Source organism: Musa acuminata, chromosome BXJ3-4 (assembly GCF_036884655.1).
Source record: "Musa acuminata AAA Group cultivar baxijiao chromosome BXJ3-4, Cavendish_Baxijiao_AAA, whole genome shotgun sequence".
NCBI lineage: Eukaryota > Viridiplantae > Streptophyta > Magnoliopsida > Zingiberales > Musaceae > Musa > Musa acuminata.
This window is the reverse complement of record NC_088352.1, coordinates 665238-690667: the sequence shown is the minus strand read 5'-3', so window position 1 is coordinate 690667 and position 25430 is coordinate 665238. Positions and strand designations below refer to the sequence as shown.

Below are 25430 nucleotides of genomic sequence, written 5' to 3'. Positions count from 1 at the left end.
CTCTCAAAAACTTCTTGGAATTTGTAATAGCCAATCTTATTTGTGTTAGAGAAATAAGCTCAACATGATACCAATCCATTCTTGATATCCCAATTTTCATGTTTTCCGATGGTATGCTGTGTACAGGAGTTTTGACCGTCATTGTTGAGTGATCATCTTCACTTGCTCTATGCATTTCTTGTCTGTCCTATTTGTTATGGAATGGTAATGTCTTTGAAACAAGTTAAAATCGGTTGCTACATAATTAATGTTCTTTTGGGAAAGGATGTCATACATGGAATTGATAAACACCATTCTGAGTGTTGCAATCTCAACTGTTTTGAGCTATAAAACAATTTTAAGTTTTGTTAACCGGAAGCATATGTCCAGTGGACTTGTTGTACACACCGTTCATTTATGCTACACTTAACGAGTGCCTTTTCTCTTTGCCATGTTGAGATCTAATTAATTCTTCGCAACCATATGGCACTATATCTATCTCATTGAAACAATATGTTTCTGTGTATTTTTTTCGTCTAATTGATAGATATATAGAGGGATTGTCTACATATTGATGTTCAGCAATTGCATCATTATATTGATGTTCAGCAGGTTTAAAAACATCAAGGTCGCTACTAACTCGTCAATTCACTGTGAGAGTTCACCAAACAGGTTTGATATGGAGAAACTATCCGTAAACAGTGTTTGCTTTAAAATACTATTTGCTTTACAACACATTTTTGCTGTTGGGTTACATTCTCAGACAACTTTGGGTCTTTCTGAATCAGATGTGTGATCCAAGAAATTTGACATGCATTAGATATATAGAGGGATCGTATCATTCCCAGTGTTGGCTTATTTATTCATATAGACAACAGACATGCAGCGATTCAATGTGATTTTAGAGCAGCTTTAGATATATAGAAGGATTGTATCATTCCCAGAGTTGGCTTATTTTTTATTATAGACATGTAGTTATTCGATGTGGTTTTAGAGCAGAGAAGGAAGCAGCAGCAGAGAAGGCAAGACTGGAATTCAAGGGTTGATATGCAAATAGAGCTCGAATATATAAGCCTTCTCATCCTTCGCTTTATTCGAGTCTTCAAATCTTTCGCGTGTTTGGTGCCGATTTCCGTTCTGTTTCCTTCTTGAACCCTCTTCCACGAATGATCCCATGGCCACTCCCCCTCCTCCTTTCTCCACATCCTCCCTCTTCCTCTCCTCCTACCGCTCCTTTTCCGCCGCTCTCCCTTCCCCTCCACCCTCCCCTCCCCTCGCCTTCCGCCTCCTCTCCGATGGCTCCCAGCTCCCTCCGGTCCCCTCTGACTTCCCGCTCTCGAAGCTAATCCCCCGGACCCGTTTCGTCGTCGACGGCTTCCGCTCCGCCGGTGACTTCTCCGTCTCCTACTTGCTCACCCACTTCCACTCCGACCACTACGCCGGCCTCGGCAGTGCCTGGTGCAAAGGCCTTATCTTTTGCTCCGCCACCACCGCTCGCCTCCTCGTCGAGATCCTCAATGTGTCGCCTTTCTTCGTCGTCTCCCTGTCCTTAGGCGAGTTCACGGAGATCGACGGATGGGAGGTGGCCGCCGTCGACGCCAATCACTGCCCCGGCGCTGTCCAGTTCCTTTTCAGGACCCGTGTCTGCGAAGGGCAGCGACCGGAGAGGTTTATCCACACAGGCGATTTCCGTTTCCATGAACAGATGAGATTGGACCCTGTTTTATGCGATTTTGTTGGCGCGGATGCTGTTTTCCTTGACACAACGTATTGCAACCCCAAATTTGTCTTCCCCTCACAAGAGGAGTCAGTGGAATACATTGTCAACACAGTCAAAAGATTTAAGGAACAAAATGAGGGATCAGGTGAATCGGTTCTCTTCTTGATCGCAACTTATGTCATCGGGAAAGAGAAGATTTTGCTTGAGATTTCTCGTCGGTGTGGTTGCCTACTGCAAGTGGATAACAGGAAGATGCAGGTTTTGTCTGTTCTGGGGTTTGCTGGTTCAGGCGTTTTTACGGAGGATGCTTCAGCCAGTGACATCCACGTGATTGGTTGGAATGTGTTGGGTGAGACTTGGCCTTACTTCAGGCCTAATTTTGTGAAGATGAACGAGATCATGGCTGAGAGAGGATACAACAAGGCGGTGGGTTTCATTTCAACAGGGTGGCTGAACGAGACAAAGAGGGATGGATTTGCAGTGAGGGTTAAAGATCTACTCGAGATTCATCTAGTTCCATACAGCGAACATTCAAACTATAATGAATTAAGAGAATACGTGAGGTTCTTGAGGCCAAAACGGGTCATCCCAACTGTGGGAATGGATGTTGAAAAGCTAGACAGCAAGCATGCTTTAGCCATGAGGAAGCATTTTGCAGGGCTGGTTGATGAGACAGCAAACAAGCATGATTTTCTAATGGCTTTCCACCGGAAGTCAGAGGGTGCTGATACAAGTGCTGGGAATGACATGACAAGTAACAGAAACCAGCAAGAGGATGTGGACATGGTGGACAATCCAACTGCAACATCAATAAGGTCATGCCAGCAATCTGATTCACAGGATCTGCATATGGTGAATGATGAAGAAATGGAAGGAGTAGTTGAGGACCTTCAAGATTGCTTGCCGTCTTGGGTGAAACAGGATCAAGTTTTAGATCTGCTGAAAAGGTCAAATGGGGATCTTGTTAGTGCAGTTTCAGAATTTTTTGAGCATGAAACAGAATTCTATAAGCAAGCAAATGCTGGTAACATTTCTATTGCTAGCTCTTGTAAAAGCATTAACACTAACCTCGAGCCGTTGCTTCCTTTGAAGTCTGTCGGTGAAGCCCCTGAATCTGGTAGAAAGAATTTCCTTGATCAAGTGAAACAGTCAACCAACCAAAATTTACGCCTGCTTACTCCATCTCTGGCCAAAAAAAGGGGTTTAGGTGGTGGAAACAAGAAAAAAAAGAAAGCAAAAGGTTGCTCAAATCTAGAATCAAGTGGAGGCAAACAATCTACCATCACAAATTTTTTCAGAAGAGTTGCATCGGGTGCTTCTTCCAGTGATACTTGTGCTGTTACTTCTAATCAGCAGATTACTATTGAAACACATAAAGAAGAGTTGGATCAGTTTCTCCAGATCATAAATAATGGCATGCCAAGAAAATCTGCTGCCTTATTGCTGGAGAAGGTTAGAGGAAATATTGACGTAGCAGTTGATATGTATTATAGTGGTTCCAGTAATATATTAGAGAATGAGGGGAATTTACTCTCGGAAGTTCTTGTCTCAGGTGTTCTTGTAAATAAGTGTACCAAAAAGGTAAGCAATTCTTCTGAAGACAAAATAAGCTTGCCAACATTGTATCTACAGGGAAGTTCAAGAGAAGACAAAACTCCAGCTAATGTATCATTACCTATTGAAAAATATTCTCCAATTGAGCATGGTTTGTATTGCATTTTCTTAATGAAGTCAGTTGGGAGCCATCTTTATATTGCATCTGGTGGCATGCATAACTACATGACAAGTGTTGCAATTTTATTTCAGCATGCTGGAAAGCTGGAGAACCTGCTCCCTACTTGCACCTGGCACTGACTTTTGATTTAGTGGAACAAGTAAGAGGCAAGATAAAGACCACATCTATGCTGAGTAATATGTTCAGAAGGTGCACTTGATATTTCCTCTCGGTCGGTCTTGGAATGAACCAGTGTTCAAGCAGTTGGTGGGCTACTAACTTATTTCTTGCAGCTTGCTTGCTTTGTCTCCTGGTGATGTGCTGCCTGCTTTATATCTGTGCACAAACAAGATTGCTGCTGACCATGAAAACATGGTGAGTTTTTATTCTAGGGCCTAGTATTTTTTGGACTACTCGGACGAATGGTTTTCTTGTAAAAAAAATATCCTCATTTTGCACTCTATATTTCCTTTAACTGTTCTAGAATGGCAAGCGATTTAGGTTGCTTTATGATTGATTGACAGTACAAAAGTTCTATTTAGGGCAGTTATAGGACCACGGAGAGATGGTGTGGTGCATTTTATGCTACCATGCACACGTTGGGTTCGGAGTGGGCTTCAAGCTTAAACAAGTGGATATAAAGATGGAAGGTGTTTTCCTTGTTTATTCGTTGGAACAACCATACAAAAAGCAACATGATGTACTGATTACTAAAGATGCAAATGTATTGGATATATAGGGTGAATTTCGAGGCAAATTGTTTCAACTAATTGTAGATGGAAGATAGAAATCTGTCTCCTGAATTTGTTGTGAAGATGTTGAAGGGCAGCCAAAGCCGTCCTTATCAATAACTTAGTTGAATATCATGTACTGAAACATTGCCATCTCATAAGGGTTAAAAATGATTTCACCAATACCCGATGTTCTAAACCACCGTAAGCAAACAATCAATCTAGAGGATTAGTTTAGACTTCATATGTAGCGCATATGCACGCAATTAATCAGTTTTTTTCTTAGTGATCTTAGTGATCTCAGTTCAATTTTGATTTTTTAATTTTATTTTGGGAATTTATTTTAGGTAATTGTGTGAAGCTCATTGGAAGGAAAAAATCTCTGTAGCTGATCTTAAATAGTTGAGACATTATGCCCTGTTTATTATCATTGTTGTCCTGATTTGATTTATTTGATGATGTTAGAAAGTTCCAAGTTGCATGTTTTCAAGAATTGTAGGTATGGAGTTTAAGTGGATAAAAGTCTTCCTTTAAGTTAAACGAGCACAACAAAGTTCCAATCATGATAGGTAAGTTTGGTGATGTCCATTTATGAATGGATTTTAGTATTAGATTAGAAAATTAGCTGTCATAGAAACTCAATATGCATCCTCCTCATTGTTGGTGCTTACGGAAGGAATAATTGTGAATTTGTTGAGGGGTGGGAGGATGGGTGGTAGTTGTTCCAATTATAAGCAACAAGGGAAGCAGTAGGCAGCATAGTTTGAAGAGATTGAAGCTTGTACAATAATTTATGTTTGGGAATAATTTCCCTTTTTCTGGCTCATCATTAACGGATTTAATCTGATTGTTAGATTGCTGTTTCTGTCAAAAGAGGGTAAAAATAAATGACACAGAAAAAAAAAAAAGAAAACTGAGAAATTCATGAAACAAAAAGGATCTAGCTAAAGAATGCTACAAAGTCAACAATACATGTGTATCCATAATATTATAATAAAATACTATTACAACAACAACAAAACCATAAGTCATGATTATCAGACCTAATGTAGTTTTATGTTGGTTGTCAATGACCTAATACAACCCTCTGTCTTTCTCATTGAGGCTTGTGACCAGCACCGGCAGTATTCACGTGTCATTAATCTGGCAGCACCTCTCTGCCTCTGGACCATTACCTCTTAGTGGACAGGTATCTCTTAGGATTGTCTATCTTGATCAACTCCAGGTCCTTGGGTTAGTGTATTTCGCTGAAATTGCACATTTCAAGAACCAGTCCAGAAATGACCAATTTATCAAATTTTGATGGGCAGACTTTTTTTATGCTCATTAACAATGGGTTAAATTTGATTTTCTTTTAAACTAGCTTTGACTATATGACTTTAGAACACCTTATTGAGTCTATGATGCTTTAGTTCAAGGTTTGTTCATCTTGGTTCCCTATTGGAAGGGCTTTAGTGAAGTTGTTGACGTCAAGTAGTCTTTCACAATGATCTGTCATTTCACTAAAAAAAATTGTCGTGTATCAGGGAGACCCTTTTATGGTTTTAGGGATGGATTCTATCGGTGATATCATGTGAACTCACATGAGAACCTTGATGGAATCTGAGCAAAGTGCCTGTATTGGATGTTGCCTAGGCGAGTGTCATGTCTTAGTATTGTGTTTCATCCAAACCCAATCCAAACCAAACCTCCTTTCTTCTTCTCTCCCTATCCTCTTTTCTTCCGTCCCTCTTTCCTCTTCTTTCTCAGCTGCCCTTCCCTCTTCCTCATTCTTACCCTCTTTCCTCTTATTCTTTTCTCCTCTGCCTGTTGTCTTCCACTCCTTGTTGTTTGAGTTATTATCTGTTATCCTTAATTATAATTTTTATATTTTCATAATGTGTGTGTTTTTCTTTGCTCGGATGAGTGCCTAGATTAACACCTTGCATCTTGACTATGTTATTTGAATTACACTTGCAATATTGGTTAAATGCCATTTAAGATTATTGGGTTGACAAAATGCTCGATGCCTGCTTTGAGTTGATAATGTTGGAATGAACAGGGTAGTGTCTTCTGTCAGCTTTAGAATCTTTGGACAGTGTTGTCTTATCTTCTCTCTAAGGAACTTGCTAAGCCGAATACTTTACAACTTTCCAAAATTTTATTCAAATTTTGACAAGAATTGTTTTCCCTTCTTATATCAATTTAAAACATTTGAATATGAAATAAGTTTCAACACTGATGTCATTGTTAAATATTATCTGTTTATTTATGTTCATGACTTGTAAATTTCTATATGCTGTATTGTTTCATTCTTGTTGCTGCCTTTAACAAGTAATGGAGTATAAATTTATGAACCTAGGAACTGAATGTTGGTGGAAGTTTGGTTGTAACTGCACTGGAAGAGGCTTGTGGCATGAACAGGTCCAGAATCAAAGAAATGTACAACACATTAGGTGATCTTGGTAAGATCATTGCTATATATTGGTAATTATCAACTTATGATCTTTTGCTGTATTGATTGATAGAATATTTTAAAGGTGATGTAGCACAAGAAATCCGGCAAACTCAGTCTTTACTTGCTGCTCCTCGTACACTTTCAATTCATCATTTATTTTGTATGCTTCGAGAGATCAGGTATCAGTCTGGTGAATTCAATTTCAGTTTGCTGATCTGGCCTTTGTAGCTCAGGAAAGCTTTTTGTTTTCAGTTATAATAATCTTTCCAATGAATAAATCTTTTGCCACTATTTAATTTTGATAACATTTGTATTTACTCACCTTTTTATGTGTGTCTTTCTGGAAATATTGTAGATATTTCTTTGGCTATATTACTGGCCATTGCCAGGTCTTTCTGTGGTCAAATTACAGGTAGGGTCTAGCAAAATATGTGCTTAGGATTCATAGCTAAGTCCCTGAAGGAAGGAGACAAAAGCATCCTCCTCGTAGTATGCAAAAGTGTTTTAATCTGTAAGATTTAGTACATTTTGGTGATAACAATCATTATATGTTCAACTTTTTGGGTTACCTTTTCTGAACATGACTTCATATTAACACCATTTATTTGTGATCATCTATGGCAAAACTTAGCTATTTATCATTCTTTTGTTGGTAATCCAGCATGAATGAAATGTTGCTTTCATTTATGGGTTGGTTGGTAATAAATGCAAGTCAAATTCATCAGTGCCACTTGAATAGTCTAAGTATGACTTGGTGAAATATTTATGGCCTGGCTAGGATAAGTGAAAGTTAAAATTATAGGTAGACCATGATTTTCTGTTGTTTGACCTGAACTCAACTGTTTAACAAATCCTGTTTAAACAGATCAATGATTAAGTTATAGAGGAACTTTTGGAATTCAACACCTGTGAATGCATGCCATTTGTCTTGATGCCCGTGAGAATTTTGAAGCATCAAGAACATAACATGGAGATTATGACAATCTAGAGGGTAAGCTAACAACACTAGAGAAATTTTGAAGACTAAGTTGTTCATTCATATCCATGTTTAGTAAAAATCACTGAAACTTCTAAAAGTTGGTTTCACTCATAACCATGAAAGAAATTAATATTAGACTTAGTTACCATATGTTCTTTGCTTGAACATTTTTGTGTTATACAACATTCATATATAACCCAGTATTTAGATCTAGCATAAGTATGCTAAAGGATTTGATGGAGTCACAATAGAAGAGACTAAATAGATGTTTAGGTTTATGAGATCAAGCCCTCGATGGACTTAAACCAAACCAGTTCGCAATACCGTACCGTACCGATATTTCGATCTGGGCTCGGTACCGGTACGGTACGGTATACCGAGCGGTACATCCATGTGTACCAAGCGGTACACTCAGGTGTGCCGAGTATTGTAGCACCACTACAGTGCTACAGTACTACAGTGCACTCGAACCGGTAACAGGCAGTCCACGTACCGACAACCGATCGGACCGATACGTACCGCCCGTACCGGGCGGTACAGTTCGGTACTGCAGACCCTGCTACAGACCTTGATACCAAACAGGGACCAAAATACAATATGAACTATTTACTATGGTTTAAAACACCATAACAGTAATATGGTTTCATACTGCTTTATACTCCATTTTTAAGTGATACTGAATGTTGTAAGTGGGTATGCTAGATATTTTGGTAACATATCAGTTCAATCAAATATCAAAACTGGTATCATACCAGTATATATTCTATTTACATTTAAATGAAAGTTTTGAATATTTGTCTCTAACAAATAGTACTCAATTGTTGAACTTGTCTGGCTCAGTATGGTCAGTGTACCTTGTACTGGGTGCTGTATGGTTTTGTCTGTAAATCCTTGCTTAAGTTATTTTTTGTTGGTTTTGCTTTTGAGGGCAAGGCTTGTCATCATGGTGAGGTTGTTCCTTTTCTTCTTGGCTGATCAGCATTGGAGATAGAAGTAGTCTTTTTACATGCAGGTGTAGGCTATGTACATTGACTATTCAATATCCTGCACTTGCAGGAGCCTGGTATAGTAGGCTATTGAGTTGATATTCATGATTACTTGTATTGCAAAGATCACTTGTGCAATACTTGGATAAAAGAATGGCTTACCCATACTACCTAAATTTTCAAGGCCCTCCTTGGGTGGATTTGATAGACTACTTACCTTGAAATTATTCAGGAATGTACCTTTTAAGAGTGGTTAAATTGCTTATTTTGATCATATTTACTGGCTCCATGGCTGTTAATTTTTCACCTAGTACATCATATTGTCACTTCAATTATTAATAGTCATTTTTACCTTTTGTCCCTTATCTTAAACTTAAGTTCATAGTGCAACTATTCAAGTTTGAAGTTGTGATCAGAAGTTTTGGTACTGAAAACTTTTGCCTCTTACATCTGATGATTGAGAACTGTTGGGTCAAAATTTGTGGTCTATTGATTTTCCATCTCTACTGGTTCACAAATTAAAATTAGAAACTTTTTTTATTGCTTTTGTGATATTGTAATCTTTGGATGCATATTAACTTACATTTTTAATTTTGTATCCATATTTATTAGGTTTACTTCCAAAACAGCAACTGAATAATTTCCATGTTTGTTCCTGCCTTGATTAGTATGATCACAGGTACTGGAAGTGCTGTCCGGAGGAAAAACCTTATTGTAAATCTCATGCGTTCTTGTAGAGAAATGGAAATAAAATTTCTTGTCAGAACCTTGGTGAGATTGTTATCTTTGTTTTTCTAGTTTTATGTTTCATAATATTTGTTTATCTAACTTGCATGTTTCTCAAGGTTTCAAGTTTCATTTTGTAATCCATACTGGTCTGCACAGTTTTGGTACATGCCCGTGTACTGGCATAGGGTATGCCGGCTTACTGGTCAACATGTAATAAAGGGAAAGTGGGAGAGAAGAGAAGAGGAGAGGAGAAGGAAAAGGACAGTAGGGCTGTTGACAGCCAACAGCTTTTGGCAGCTTTCAACAAATATTCAGATTAAAAAAAATTAAAAATTAGTGTGGATTCCTGATCCGACTGATAAAATACTGGTCAGTAGGTACCGGTCTGATTGTTTTGAACCTTGGCGTTTCCTACTAGCTTGAGATTAATCAATCAGGTTTGAAGGGAATGTCATAGAACTTAGATTGTATAATTTTTTAAATATCTTTAAAAAGCAACTTTTTATCATATAATGTACTAGTGGCACATGGAAGTATTTAGAAACAGAAGTTGTCATGTAGCTTTTGACTGGCCATTTGAAATCACCGTGTTAAATGATTATTATGGAACTTTTACCATTGTCAACTATGAAACACTCGTATGGAAAATTGAGTTTTTCACCTCTGTTTTCTTCTCTCTTTTATGTTTTCTCTTTTCTCCTTTTCCTCCTTTTGTCCTACTTCTCACTTTTATTTGCTTGTACAGGTTCGTAATCTGCGTATTGGAGCCATGATGAAGACCATTTTGCCAGCACTAGCACAAGCAGTGGTTCTGAACAGTCACTCCCCCTTACAATGTGTGAGAATTTCTGAGACCACTAGATTGCAGCTTCAGGTTTGATCTTTTGTCTCTTCAGAAGCCTAGCTTTGAATTTTTTTCAAGCTTTTGAATATATATGTTTTTTGTTCTAGGCTTCTAGCTTCACAGTTTGTTATAGAAATCTAGTATTGTAAAGTGTAAACTTTATATCATCTGCACAGACAAACACTACTACATTTTTGGAATGGTTTTTATGGAATATGAATTAGTTCTTAAATAGGGATTAAAGCACAATATTAGCATTGTCTTCTCTATAATTTAGGTGGGAATTTATAGTTGTTAGTTTAAAAGAATAATGAATCAAAGATCCTATAAAATAGAATTAAAATTGTGTCAATATTGTCAGAATTGTATGATGACACTATTGACTTTTGCTAGCAGGTTTATGCTTTCCCATTTCTAAGTTCTCTGCTGTGAAGTCCTAATGTGGAATTATTTATTGATCGCATTATCTTCCACTAGAGTTTGGCTGATGTCCCAAATATAGTCTTGAAACTTCCGTGGGTTTTCCACGTGGAAAGCCTACCATCATGTGTGAAATCATATGGGCTTTATTTTCAAGAATTATTGAGAAGCTGCCTTTTGGGAGTGGTTAGTGACTTATGTACTATCTCATTCTATGGCCTACCATTTTTGTGGGTTATTAATCTCTCCCACTTAAATGATGATTTATCAGGGTCCACATACAATCCAGAATCTCATCCTACAGGACATTTGGGGCTCATGGGGTTCAATTTGAACACTTATACTTGCATGTTAGCTTGAATATCATATTTTCACAATCATGCTGGTCTCCATGTGTGCTCTGCCACTATAAAGGTTTTTTTGTAGAATCACTGGAGATATTGTATAATATAATATTGGACATGTGCCATGTGAAAGACATGCATGTTATGTGCCTGTCTCGAGACACTCTGTGATTTGTGAATGTGCATGTCTGCTAGAGATGCTCATCACAATATGACTACATTACTGAGGCATATTTTTTTGAGCAAACACCATTGGTTGTATATGCATCTTATTATCTATTCCTTGATTATTTTTATGATTTCAAATTGGTCATGAATGTGGCTAAGAAATATTTGTATCCACAGCTGGCTTCTTATGATGCTTAAAATAGCTAATGGTTAAAAGGTGATATTTGCCTAATTTAATGCAGATTTAACTTATCTTTGATTGATTTACTATGTATTAAATCTGGATCTGATACTGGTTTCTGTGATCTACCGGACCTATATGGTACCAGTATACCAGACTATTACCTCCTAACATCATTGAATAAAATAATTCAAAAGTGAATTATATTATATTGGTATCAAACTATATGTTTCTATACCAGTGCTTGGTTGAACTAGTAAATACTGGCCCATATTGATCGATATGGTGGAAATTTGAAACCTTGGATTTCACATGTGCTGTTAGTCAATAGCCACTATAACTAAACTTTTGATATCATTTAATTGTCACTTTTGCTAGTTGTCTTTGTTACTAACATGCACATGTTTCTTCATTTGCTTAAAACAAATTTAATGGCCTAGTGGAACTGCTTTGCTGCTAAACACATGTCTGCACAGGTCGGCATGCGCCGTCCTATCAATATGCTTGTGTTGAGTCATGTGAATGATGTTGACATTCCCAGGCTAATTCCGGAACTATTCCACATTGCCAAAATGGTAATGATATGGTCCTACACGAAATAACAATTCGTGAACATTGTTACTATGATTGGTATCAATCAAATTATATTCAGTTCTTCTACTTCTTATAATTATTTAACAGCGTTTTCTGATATGAGAAAGATATTTGATGGTTGCATTACTGTTTGCTTTTGTCAGTATTTGGAAATTGCTATTTAGCCATGGTTATCACTGTATGCATAATTATGGTTCGCCTTACCGGTCCATACCGGTGTACCGATCAACTATTGGTATGGTACGTACCGAATTGTATTGAGCCATATTGAGTATACCAACACACGGTACATGAGAGTGTACCAATGTACCACTTATATCGGTTCCCTATCAAACCGGTATATATCGGTATGCCACGGTACAGCAAACCTTGTGTATAAGGGCAAATTTTCAAGGTGATGGCCTTTTTTTTTTCAGGGTATTTCTGCAGCAGTTGCTGAGGCATACAATGTGCTTCCGAATTTGGTAATTTCTTTGACTATTGATTAATTGTTTTTGTTGGTAAATTTATTTTCCTCATTTCAGCAACATATATATTGCATGTTATAGAATGGCATTGGCTTAAGTAGCTCTACTGAACAATAGCATGGGCTCCAACTAGTCGGTAGATTAAGACTGTATCTCAAATTATGCTCAATTACTGGTAACCACAGTGCAGGAGCAACAGTTAGATGATTTTTTATAAAATAAGAAAACAAGAAACAAATGTCCTTAGATAAACTATATGTTGGTATTTGACTTTGTTTCATATGATATAAAAGACATCGTAAAAGTAAATGATACTCCACCATAGAAACAAAACCTTAGATTTCATATCCAAGAAGCAAAAGTTTCAAGTGAGTGACCATTTGGTTAGAACCATGAACTGATCTGCCACTACAAAAACAAGGTCTTATGGTTGCCTCTGTCTACAAAGGTGTTTTTCTTTTGGAGGAAGTTGGTCAGTGTTATTTTTTTCATGGAACTAGTCATTCATTTCCTTTTTTGTTTTGTAGGATTTGTTTATTTCCTGTTTACTAGTTATCAAATATGGAGTTGTCCCTGAAACTTGGAGGTTGCTCATCTTGTGGTTACTTGAATATGCTCCTGTTGGATCTTTGGAGCATCCTGTAGTTTTGTATCAATGAAGCATGTTTTTTCTGAGTCATTGAAATATTCCAAAATTATCTTACTTTGGTTTGAATAGTCTGTTTTTTGTCTAAATTGGCTGAAACCGGGTAGGCTGCCTATCACTCTCTATAAGCCAAGTTGAAGTTCAGAAAAGGAATGTAATGAAATAATAAGGTAAATGTGTTATTCTGTGATGCCCTTGGGCATTTGTCCTCTGCACTTTGGATTAATAGAGGCACAGGACCAAAAAATATGGTGCAAGTACTCTCAACCAGCTGAAATTGGGAAATTTTTTTGTTGTATATAAAATTTATTTAAGGTGTTCGTGACAAGCTTACAGATGTTAGATCCTCGCTTATGCGTCAACATTTCACCTTTTCTGTTGGTCAAACAGGATTTGCTTATTCCTTCTCTTTTGAGCAAAGGCATAGATTTTTCTGCAGCTTCACTGCAAATGACACCTGGCACACCTATTCCACCTATGCTTGCCAGGTAAATCCATTACTTTGTCCTTCTCATATTTCTTTTCTTCACATTTGCCTAAATGGTTTTCTTTAAAATTTGGCAGAATTACCAATGGTGCTATGCAAGTGCTGAAATTGTTTGAGGGTAGAGCTTTCACCTGTGAATATAAGTATGTTGTCATGTGATAAGCCTGTTCTTGTCTTCTTAAGTAATTTAACATTTCAGTGATAAAATTTGTGGCACAAGATATTGGATGACTGATAGTACAGTGATAATATAAATGAAGTCTTTCCTAGCACATTTCAAATGCTAAAGTTAGGTGTAAGGGCTTCAAATTGAGAACACTTGTTTACTTGCAAGGCACATTTTTTATATTTGTAAGAGATGGGAGGAATTGGGAAGTTACTGTAAGTGATATTGTGAAATTGTCTAAACCATGGACCACCTTACCATGCCGACTGGTGGTATCAGTCCATGGATGGACCTGTACTAGTGTTTCATACAATTTCGAATGTAACGTGAAACAGTGGGACTCTGAACTAGTGTAACGACCTAGGGTGGCAGTTCTTAACATGAACCTATTTAAACCTGCTAAAATAAGTTGGGCTATGTTCTTAATATCAGTGAAACTCAATTTTTTGTAGTTGGTCTCTCTGTTCAAATTCAACTAAAAACCTTGTCCTTCCACCATCAATGCCAGCTCACTGTTAAATCTGGCAACAGATGCTCTTCTTCTTGCTCTTATTTTATGTAGATTGACTTGTCGTGAACTTGTTTCCTAGAATATTGAATGGGTTTGTAGAGCCTGAGGGCTTCCCCACTTTCCATCTTCCTGTCTATTATTTTGCATGATTTGTTACATTTGTTTGTCTCGATATTTAAAATGTAGCTTCTCCAGCATCGTTCATTCCTTTCGAGTGTGCACATTTGCATATGTTTACGAGGCATGTATGGTGCAGCTCTGTATGGCATGATCTAGCTTGTTATCATTTTCAGCATGGGTATAACAATAGCTTAATCATTGACATGTCAAGATGCTCATGAGGCTGCACAAACCATTATCCTTTTTAACTTGCATATGATACACAAATATTTTTCCCAAAATCATGTGAATCCTTGGTGATAAAGTTAGTCATCTGACATTTGGATCTTATTTGATATGTCAGGTATTGTAGGTTTAATGTTGGTAGAAAATTTGAACTATAGAAACTTGTTTCTGTCAACAACAATGCTCATAGATATTATGTTTCAGCATGATGGTTCCAAAGTAATACCAGGGACCAATTGGATTGCAACTTGTCGTAACTCACAAGTACCTTTGCTTATGGACATGAAGCATAAGAACATGATGAGTTGAGTTCTCTATGTGGGTTGGATATATTGTGTATAATTGGCAACTAAAGGTGCCTTGTATCACTAATTATCATAGTGTTAGCTGCATGGCAATAGAGGGGCAGCCTATTACCCTAGACTCAATTGATCACAGAATTTTGGGGATGGATGTAGATTAGTCCTTGCACGTGGTGAGACCTTTTCATGTTCCCTACTTGATTTTTTTGAACTACTTCACTGCATATCCCAAAGTCTGTCTTCGTTTATTGGTTAAGGTTCATCTGAGGTTCATCATACCGTAGCATACTGCTCGGTATGGGTAGTATGTACCGATTCAATGAGGGACTGGTACGGGCGGTACATCGATATGCCTCCATGTGTCGTGTGTCGATATGCTAGGTATGGCTCAGTGCAGCTCGGTGCGTACCGTATCGATAACTAGTCGGTACACCGGTACAGACTAGTAAGACAAACCATGGTTCATCATACTAATTCTTAATCACTTTAGATAAGTATTATATTTATACATACAAAAGATTAGCGATGTCAAGAGGTGCTTGGGCACTTGCCTAGATCAGCAAAGGTGAGGCAAGGCCCAAGCAACTTCATGGTCCTTGGGCAAGGATGCCTTCAACTTGGCCACCTAGTTGAGCACTTCAACTAAGGTGCCGGACATCCCAAGTGCTCTCTTGGGCTGATATGGATGACCCAAACATCCAACTTGACCCAAAACCCTCAACTTGGTCCAAATCCAATTCTTCCATAACACAGACTTATCTCCCATGCAACCCAATTGGTCTTCCCTACATGTGCATCGTCTCACACCTACATTCCTACACTCCTCTCCTGTTCTCTTCTTTTTCTCTCATTTTTCTTCCACCTTTTCCATTCAGCCCATTCTCTCTCTTCCCTGTTCCTCTCGCCCTCTCCCCGCTACGCTCACCTCTCTCTATGGCCAACACCAACAACAACTATTGTTGCCCTCTTCTCAGTCTGCTATCCCAAGCCAATGATAGTCATCACTATTATCATCCCACTCTTTTTTTATCTTATACTGTCCTCCATTGCCATCATCTCTCATCTATCTTCTCTCTCCCTCTTCCCTCCCCACTCTCCATTTTGAATGCTATTTTCCATTTGTCACCCGGTTTAATAGGAATTTGGTGGTATCCGCTTCTCAAGTCAAGTTTCGAAAACCAATTAGAACTAGCGAGAAGGTCTAGCATATCCTCAAGTCAAGGAATCAGGAAGGGATATTTGATTGTTATTTTGTTAATTGCTCGGCTATCCACACATCCTCCACGACCCATCTTTCTTAGGGGTTAACAGGACAGGAATAGCGCAAGGATTAAGACCATCTCATACAAAGCCTTTAGCCAAAAGTTTTTCAATTTGTTTGTTTAACTCGACTCACTCCTTAGGATTCATTCTATAATATGGGAGATTAGGGAGTTGCGATCTTGGGAGGTCAATGGCATGCTGGATTTCTCGTCAGGGTGGCAGCTCACTAGGTAATTCCAAGGGTATGGCATCAGAAAATTTATCTAATAAAGATTTAGCCTCAGTAGTTAGGTTAGGAATAGTGCAAGGACTAGGAATCTCTCTAGCAATGATGGTCACACAAAATTTATTGTTTAGGCTCTTTATTTCAAAAGATTTAGGATTCAATAAGTATCCTTTGGTGGTTGGGACTTGTGGAAAAGACTTGGGAGTTCTTGTTTTGTCATTTTCTGATAGTTTTGCTGGTCATAGGATAATGTTTTTGCCTTTATATCGAAGGCACACGTGTTTTCTCTCCTATGATTGGTAACATCAAGGTCATACTACCAAGGCCGACCTAAAAGAAGCAACATTCATTGGTAGGATGTCATAGTAAATATTATTCTGGTAATCGGCCATTTTGATTGGTACCAAACATCTCTCGGCCACGGGTAGAGTGGTCTTGTCAACCTAGGCTACTTTGAATGGGATCGGATATGACTTTGCCTAAGGTTTAGTCTTTTGATAGCAGATTTTGAGACTATGTTTATAGTGCTACCCCATCAATACCCAATTTGCAAGTTCTTTCTCTACTTCGGATAAAAATATGGAAGATACTTGTCCTCTTCCATTCATTGGAATTACTAGCAGTAGAGAAAATAATGAGGACAACAGTAACATAAGCATTTTCAATTTCTAGTTTGTTTTGGTCACTTGAGTAGGCTTCGGGAGTAGGTAAAATTCCTTGATTTGAAGCTATGGATTGTGGAGAATGGATATGTTACATAATCGACTTATCAACTTCCTCATTCATGGGTCATTTTTCAATGTGTTGGAAAACTCTTTGGACTTCGGTCATTTGTTCACATAACTGATTCAACATTGTGTCATGATCTGCTAGTTTGGTCCTAAGGGTCCCTTTAGGGATTCATCAAGATTGATTGGGTTTTCACCTCATCGAGTCATGATTCTAATGCTATCAACAAATTACTTTTTGGTAATGAGGTTGTTAATTGTTGCGATGTACAAGGTAGAAATGCAATGTTTCAAATAGTTTACTTTTTTTTTTCGTACTTTTTGTTTTGGTTTTTGGGATAACTTTCAAGGGTTCAAATTTTAGTTGTACTATAGTTGTAGCTAAAGGGGGGAGAGAGGGTGAAAAATAGAAGAAAAAAAAGAGAGGAGAAAACAAGGGGAGAAGCGATGAAAACCATGATCTAATAAGATATATGAATTTTCTTTTCGATCAAAAAAATATTAGTAAAGTTTTCAAAAATTTACCTAGCATTGAGAGCTATGTGGTCCACCAATTTCGTAGGAATAGTCGCCCCAAAATCCAACTCCACATGCAAGGGGTTGACATTGGAGGTGCAAGGATCTATGAGTGACATCACTGTTGATTGAAGCTACTAGTTGGGGCCCAATGAGGTATAGGAAATGTTTCTTGATGAGCTCTGAGACCAAATTAATGTAGAACAAAGTAGGAAACTAGAAAGAAAGAGAAGTGTGAGATAAGAGAGGAGAGTAAGAGACCAGAGAAAATGTGATTCTTTTCATTTAAATATAAAGTAAGTCATCCATTGATAAACTCCATTATTTATAGGGGTTTAGGAGCCTTAGTATAGTCAATAAAGACAATGATTCCCAAGTATAATCTCCTAAGGAATTAGTATGCCTTTTAGAAATCCAAAATGTGACTTCTAGAATACTTGAATAGTAAATGAGTGCACTTAATACAAGAGTCTCTACAAAGACCAAAAAACTTTTTAATTTTCAACACAACTCTTAGAATTTCTAGGCCAACTAATCGATAACTTTTTGTTGATTTCTTTGTCCTGAATAAACTTTTTTGAATCCTTTGTAAAACTCGATGGTTCTCCGTCACTTGGATATTACCAAAAAAGCCTTATTTGTCAGGACATTTTCCCTTTTAACAATCTTAGTATCTTTTGCTTTTTTGACCTGATTAAGGAATAGAAGAATTTATTGATGAATAACTTCTAATTTCAGATATGATGGTCAAAGGGCTCAAATTCACAGAGCAGCTGATGGATCTATACGAGTTTTTTCCCGACAAATGAAGGAAACAACGTCTAGATTCCCGGATTTAATAGATACAATTAAAGAATCATGTAAACATGAAGTTTCTACTTTTATATTGGATGCAGAGGTAATTTTTACAACCAAAAACTTTTTTACTAAAGAAATATATTATTTTATTGTTACACAGATTCTTAGTTGTAAAGATTATTTCTGCAGGTTGTTGCTGTGGATAGAAAGAATGGTGGGAAACTCATGTCTTTTCAAGAACTATCTTCACGGGAGAGAGGAAATAAAGATTCCTCGATAAAAATTGATAACATCAGAGTATGTGATTTGTTTCTTCTTTGTTCTCTTTTTTTTCACTTTGTTTAGGATGCTGGAGTATACTTAATTTGTTTCTATGATTATGTGCCTTAATTTTTAATTCCAACTATTCATTGTTAAATTCATCAGCACCAATTTTAGTAGGGTCATTAATCCTCTTAGATTTTTTATACCTACACTTTTACTATACTAGTCAAACATGTGAGATGAGTTTTCCTCTTTAGAAAACCTGTAATCTACAATAGTACATCTAGAAAGGCTTCTAGAAATTTTTGATACATAAGTATTTATAATCTTATACTAATAAATGTCAAACTAAATGCTTCCTAAAACAAATTAATGATATAAATTATCATAAGAATATTTTGGAATAGAAAATTCCAATTTAACATGACTTGAAACTTCGTTCAACTTATACCTAGTCTGCTATATCTCTCCTACACCATACTCTTACACTGTGATTACCAGGATCATTTGACAAAAAGAGAAACTAGAAGAGAAAGTAACTGTATGATTAGGAGTAAAGAAAAGGCATATCCACTGTATGATGACATTAGGTGCCAAAGATGCACTAAAATCTCAAATATTGAATGTACTTGTATAAATAATATGCTATTGTGAATACTATACCTGAACAGTAAACTGATTCTATTTTCTGGATAATTTTGCTCAAGGAATGCAATTTCACCTGATATGGTATGGCACATGTGGTACATACCAATCCACCCAGTGATTGACATGTGGACCGTCCCGTTTCAGATGACATATAGCAGGCAGGGTGTACCGCCAGATACTTCTCAAATCTCTGGCAATACTGTTGAAACATGGTCGTTACCAAAATGTTTTGGTCAGTAACGGTTGGATCTCGATCGTACCAAATGAATGGCTGAGATTAAACTTGGTCTGACGGTCAATTTGATCGTTGGATCCCGTTTTGGGGCTGGTTCTACTCTCTAAATCATTCCTCACTCCCCTCTTTCACTCCTCACTCACACAACTCCCCTCTCATTCTCATTGGTGATTAGAGGTTCTTTGGAGGGATTAAAGCGATCAAACATGTCATTTGGTGGAAGATCTCTTCAATTAAAGGAGCCAAAGATTGATCCCTTTGACCTCTAGTTCTACAACGAAAATAAATTTGATATCTAATTCTTAATTTTACTCTTATTCTTATTGAAATTTAATTGAAATTGCATTAAATTATAATTAAAAGGCTTAAAATATGGTTTTTGAATTTTCAGGTATTTTTTAAGGTTTTTTTGTGTTTGTCGATACATACCAGTCCAGGCCAGGGCTGGCACCAGATGGGAAACCTTGCTTTTGCATTTTTTATTAGATGTAGGTCTAGATTTGAAATACTTGTGTTGCTGACTCTAAAGTCTTGTGTTGTCATTCAGTGGAATATAATGTCTACTATCAAGTGATGAAATATAATGGATCTTTTTTTTCTTTTAGAGATTTTGAGATATTCATGGTGGTTATTTAATAAGTCCTTTTTTAAGATATTCATGCACCTTCTGCATGGGTTGCCATGATTTTTGTAGGTACCTCTTGTACTGTACATTTGATTATGTGCTGACGAGTACCAATTTGTAAACCCATTATGTTATTTTTGGCTGGTGACTGTTGCAACCTAAATTATATATTCTCCATCATTAGATGAAGATTGTTAACTGAGCATTACATATGAATTTTCTGTTATTAATGCTTTTTGGAGTTTGAATCATTGTCCTCATTCTCCTACATTAGACATGGTTTTACAGGTTGATATTTGCGTGTTCATCTTTGATATCATGTTTTGCAATGGAGAACGGTACTTCCCAACCTTCCAGCAGATTTAAATTCTCTTAAACCTTTCAAGATTAACAACTCCACAGGTAGCTAGGACCTAGCAAATACTGGCATTTGTATATTTTATTGCTATAGTTGCTTAGCACCAACAACTTGCATTGATGAATATTTCTTTCAGTATTTAGTCATTGTTTATTTGAATTCTGAAGCATGATATTATTAATTTCAGCATCAGGTCTTTAAGTTATTTTCTGTTTTCCAGGTTGTTGGATTTTCCACTTCGTCAAAGGAGGAAGTGTATGTGTCATTTTAGTCTACATCTCTCTCTCTTACATCTACCATGTCCTTAAGAACATATGAAATCACATCTTATTTCATATTAAGTCACTCTAATTTTCTGTCTGAATTGCAACATAACAGATGTGAAGGATTTGTTTTATAAGGAAAAGATGGGTTACTTGGAGTTTGCTAAGGAAATAACTGTAAAATATCCCACCTTTCCTTATTTTTCCACTTTCTCCATTCTCTACTTTCACAAATGTGTATACATGTATCTCCCAGAGTGCTTACATGTATAGACATATGCATATAGTTTCTGCTGTTCCCTCTGTTAGTCCTCTTTTAGACAACATTTTTTGTTTATTCTTCTTCGATCAGGCTGAGTCACTAACTATTGTAACACATTTATCTATAATGCTGCTATTTTATAGGTGGAAGCAGATGAAGCATGTCTGAATAATCAAAACACATTGTCTAGAATAAACTTATTTTTCAAAGATGCATGTAAATCTTCTTGTGAAGGAATAATGGTGAAGACTTTGGATATTGATGCTGGATATTCTGCATCAAAACGTAGTGAGGCATGGTTAAAGGTATTTAAATTATATTCTGAGTCATGGGTTTTAAATATAGGAATAGGAGATATATCTGTTTTGCCCTTCTTTTTTTTTTCATCTCTACCAACTGCTACAGGTAAAACGTGATTATATTGAAGGATTAGGTGACAGTTTTGATCTTGTTCCTATTGGTGCTTGGTATGGAAATGGTAGAAAAGCTGGATGGTATGAATTGTAGAGCTTTTATGTCTATTTTGTTAATTTGTTGCAACAATATATGATATTTCACCAATTCGCAGGAGGATAATTATGTATCCTTTTTTAATATCATAATTCAGGTACAGTCCTTTCCTTATGGCATGCTACAATCCTGATACGGAAGAATATCAAAGTATCTGCCGTGTTATGTCTGGTTTTTCGGATTCCTTCTATTTAGAGGTATTTGTCCAAATGCTCGATCATAGAAATATAGATAACCAATCTTGTTGGTATTTTGGTCTGCTTACCGTCTGTTCCTATGGCTAACCTATTCCAACACAAAATAGCACTTTGAAATTTGATTCGACATATTCAGATCAGTGTCGGTATGATTTAAACATTTCAAATGTTCAAAGTCTGTCTTCCATTACTTTTGCACACCAGTTGATAGAGCTAGCTTTTCTACTAAAAATTATAATGAAGCTGTAGTTTACTGGATCACTTGTGATGGCAGACATTGCAAGTATGGCGGAGCTTATTTTGTGTTGAGATAAAAGATCTTTGATTGTCTTTTACAGTTTTACTCTTTTAATTAAGTGGGGGTCACTTGATTTTGTTCCTTGCATACATTTGAACATCCTATGTTAGCTGAGATTTCCTCATATTTGGCTTTCATGAATACTGTACTAAATGCATTTCTTGAATTATTTGGTCATTTGGAAAACAATTTATGGTGCTTAATTGCAGATAAGGAGAAACACAGGTCTAAAGTGAAAAATAAGTACTTTAAATCATCTCATTAGCATCCACCTTAAACAAATATGGACTAAGCAAAGATGTATTAATGAACTAAGCTTCTCCTTCCTATGTATAGGTTGCATAAACGAGTTCCTATGTCCACTGTTAATGAGTTTTTTGTGCATTTTTTTAGATTCAATCATATTGGAGTGTTTCTATGTTCTTGGTTTTTGTGTTTTTCCCAATTGCTTTGTGTCCTTGAGACCCTTATTATGAAAATCTCATATATATGCTATCATTTGATTCATATAGATTATGATTTTTTGCACCGTATTTGATATGAATGTCAAGTTCTCAAAGTCGCATGTTTCATCTGATCTCATACGAGAGATGCCAGGGCCTTTTACAATTTCTAAATAGAACTGTTGCACTGCCACTGTTGCCTTGGCAGCATTTTTCACTGTCCTTTAATTGTATCATTGCATATTAATCTTTTTATACTAACATTAGACTTGCATTATGCACAAAACTAATCTTATTTCATGAGACTATGTTGGACATGACCTGTTTTTCCCAACAATAGGTCTAGATGTGGTTTGCAAGGTTTGACTTTCATGTTACTGTAATATAATTTATTGGATCCACATTGTTACTAGTCCAGACAAGTAGAAGATGTCCAAATAACATTTTGAGTAAAAACCTAGGGTTACATGCTAAGTCATCTGGTGATGAAACATCTACGAGATATCTAATGGGACCATTTCTGATGATCCTATTTGTTTGATACTTTGGTAATTGATGTTGACTGTATGTCAGTCTCCTAACTGACTTACAGATGAAGGAATTCTTTTCTGGCGAAAGATTATTGCTCAAGAAGCCATCTTACTATCGAACAGACGAGTCACCTGATCTATGGTTTCCCCCTGAGCTTGTGTGGGAAATACGAGGCGCGGGTATGTCTGTACTTCAAGGTCTATAGAACTTTATGGAGTTGTATGTTCTGATGACAATCGAAAAATATTTGGCAGACCTCACAATCTCACCAGTTCACCATGCTGCTGTTGGCTTAGTCCACCCTTCTCGAGGTATCTCAGTGAGACTTCCAAGATACATACGTTCTTTGTCGGACAGGAAATCCGAAGACTGCAGCACTGCAGCTGATATCGCTTGCATGTACAAGGCTCAAACGAGAAAGATGGAGGTGTTCAAGGAAGATTAGGGATCTTCGGAAGATCATGCAGCTTGTATTTTGTACAGCATGGTGATGATCTGAGCATTTAGTTGTGTAAATAGCTTTGCCCCTCAGTTAATTCTGTAAGCAATATGAGTACCCGACCTTCTTTGGTTTCCATTTATAATCGATGATATTACTGTGAACTTTTCTTTTTATGAACCTATGTAAATGAGATATAAATGTTGTAAAGTTTTTTTTTGCTGCACCTTCACTATGGCCTTTTCTGCGTGTGATGTGTTTTGCTTGAACATGCAGTTTCTCAGTTCAGGATCTAATCACATTTAGATGTGTTTGCCATCAGACTATTGACGCTCTGAAGAAACTTAGACATCAGATTCCTGAACAGCTTCGGCTTTCTCAGTGGTCCACCTCCATGTCGTCGGCTTTCTCACCCTCATCTTTCGCACCATCATCATCTTGACCAGCCTGGTGTGGTTCCTGATTGGCTTCGTCATCTTTGTGGCGGCTGCAGTAATTCTCTTTGCGAGTGGTTTTAGCATCATCTTGACCAACCATCGCCTCATGGCTGTACAAGTGTTTTCATGAGGCGATGGTTGTCCTGTCACAAACGGTTGGCGCGCATCCATAACAATTTCGTTCAATGAATCATTTATCGCTTTTGCATACTTGTACAAAGACATGGTAATATGTTTTGACTTGGTTTTATGTGTTTTTGCTTAGAAAATGTAAGCAACGATAATTTGCAGTATTGTAATGCGATCACTCGTTATGCCAAGCTAAACTGTCCAAAAATAGTTTTGTTTTCGTGTGTCACAACTTGTTTTTTGCACATCACAATTGCATGTGAAATGTCAGTCATCTCAGCACTCTGAACGGGTGGCACAGGGCTGGATGGGGCTTCGATATATTGTCAGGCGTTGAACAATCTTCACAAATTTGCACGTTAATTTGACGAAAATTTGCCTTGGCACCTGGCACCCAGTGAGCAGTTGTTTATAGACTTACAACTATTCGTTCTACCTTCTAAAGTCATTGTTTTCTCCTTCCTCTTTTCTCTCTTGCACTTAAGGTGTTTACTGAATTGTTTATAAAGCTTCCCTCTTCGCAAGACGTTGGGACTTGTCCGTCGCTCGTTTTCAATCTAATTAATTTTTTATTTTTATAGGTCTTTCGGGACTTATACACGATTGCAACTATGCTGAACCTTTGCGGACGCATATGCAACTAGGGTAAACCTTTGCAGACGCATATGTCACAAGGGCGCCTCATGACTTAAGTAATCTCTGCTAAGTCCGAGGAGTTGAAGCAAGGGTGCCTCATCACTTAGGCAACTTCAGTTAAGTTTATGATTTTGCTATGAGGGTACCTTACGACTTAGATAATTCCAACTAAGTTCATGACATGTCAAGTCAAACCGGATGGATTACACGTGATAGGATCGTGAATATCCTATCACGGATATGGCGAGCTGCGTGAAGGACTGCACACGGGAGTTGGTAGGGTACCTGAGGGGGATCCAGGTGAAGGATGCGGCGACCAGCTAAGTACAGGGTTGCTACTGACGGAGATCGAGTTCAGCTTTTGCATCGTGCTGTTGATGATGTTGGGGTTGCTTATCTGTTGCCGTTGGGATTGCCTGTCTGATGGAAAACAAGCAATCAACAGGACTGCTTTCTTGGAGAAGGGAATTCAACCTGGAGATCGTGACAACAGCTGCTTGCAGTCGGGAAAGAAAGAGAACTTTGGGTTCCGTTGGTTTCCTCGACATTTAACATTTTATCATGGACAAAATCAATCATCTTATTTTCATCGATAAAATTAAGAATAAATAAAATCAAATATTTTTTTATATTTATAAAAATATTAATATAAATTTTTTAAATCTAAAAATCGAGATACTAAAAAATCTAACTCCCGAAAGTAATATAAGATTGTCCCAAAATCTCTAACTCAGAACTGCAACTGAAATGATACGAATAACCCTTTGGATCAAATGCAAAGAATTAGCTTAAAAATGTTTACGGATTCGAATATTAAGATCATCCATTCAAAATGCTCAACAACTCATCACTAGCTCCTGTTCGAGATTTCACA

The 25430-nt window shown here is 37.2% G+C and overlaps 1 protein-coding gene across 9 annotated transcripts; it reads left to right on the top strand.

The window, feature by feature from the left end:
- The first annotated feature begins 832 nt into the window (after window positions 1-832).
- On the top strand, window positions 833-23580 carry LOC135636275 (DNA ligase 6-like). 9 transcript variants are annotated; one of them, XR_010495852.1, is made up of 20 exons: window positions 834-3404; window positions 3506-3623; window positions 3707-3788; window positions 6486-6588; window positions 6664-6760; window positions 9215-9317; window positions 10021-10149; window positions 12243-12290; window positions 13330-13427; window positions 13504-13569; window positions 18222-18381; window positions 18471-18578; window positions 20342-20391; window positions 20632-20666; window positions 20790-20851; window positions 21080-21241; window positions 21342-21430; window positions 21544-21643; window positions 22958-23094; window positions 23170-23200. XR_010495852.1 is itself a non-coding variant. In XM_065147920.1 (20 exons), the coding sequence occupies exons 1-20, from the start codon at window positions 1154-1156 to the stop codon at window positions 23358-23360; spliced, it is 4161 nt and encodes a 1386-aa protein (XP_065003992.1). In that variant the 5' UTR covers window positions 836-1153; the 3' UTR covers window positions 23361-23580. The 9 variants fall into 9 exon arrangements, 6 of the variants coding, with proteins under 6 accessions (XP_065003995.1, XP_065003994.1, XP_065003997.1 ...); XM_065147920.1 differs by having other exon boundaries at window positions 836-3404; window positions 6673-6760; window positions 22977-23094; window positions 23170-23580; XM_065147919.1 differs by having other exon boundaries at window positions 837-3404; window positions 22977-23094; window positions 23170-23580.
- The last annotated feature ends 1850 nt before the right edge of the window (window positions 23581-25430 follow it).

What these genes read in the sequence shown, in the direction of transcription:
- LOC135636275 (XM_065147919.1), top strand. Translation starts at nt 1,154, where the DNA reads ATGGCCACTCCCCCTCCTCCTTTCTCCACATCCTCCCTCTTCCTCTCC. An exon ending in CTGCTGACCATGAAAACATG is followed by an intron (nt 3,789 to 6,485) that starts GTGAGTTTTTAT and finishes TTATGAACCTAG; the next exon opens with GAACTGAATGTTGGTGGAAG. An exon ending in CTTTTATATTGGATGCAGAG is followed by an intron (nt 18,382 to 18,470) that starts GTAATTTTTACA and finishes TTATTTCTGCAG; the next exon opens with GTTGTTGCTGTGGATAGAAA.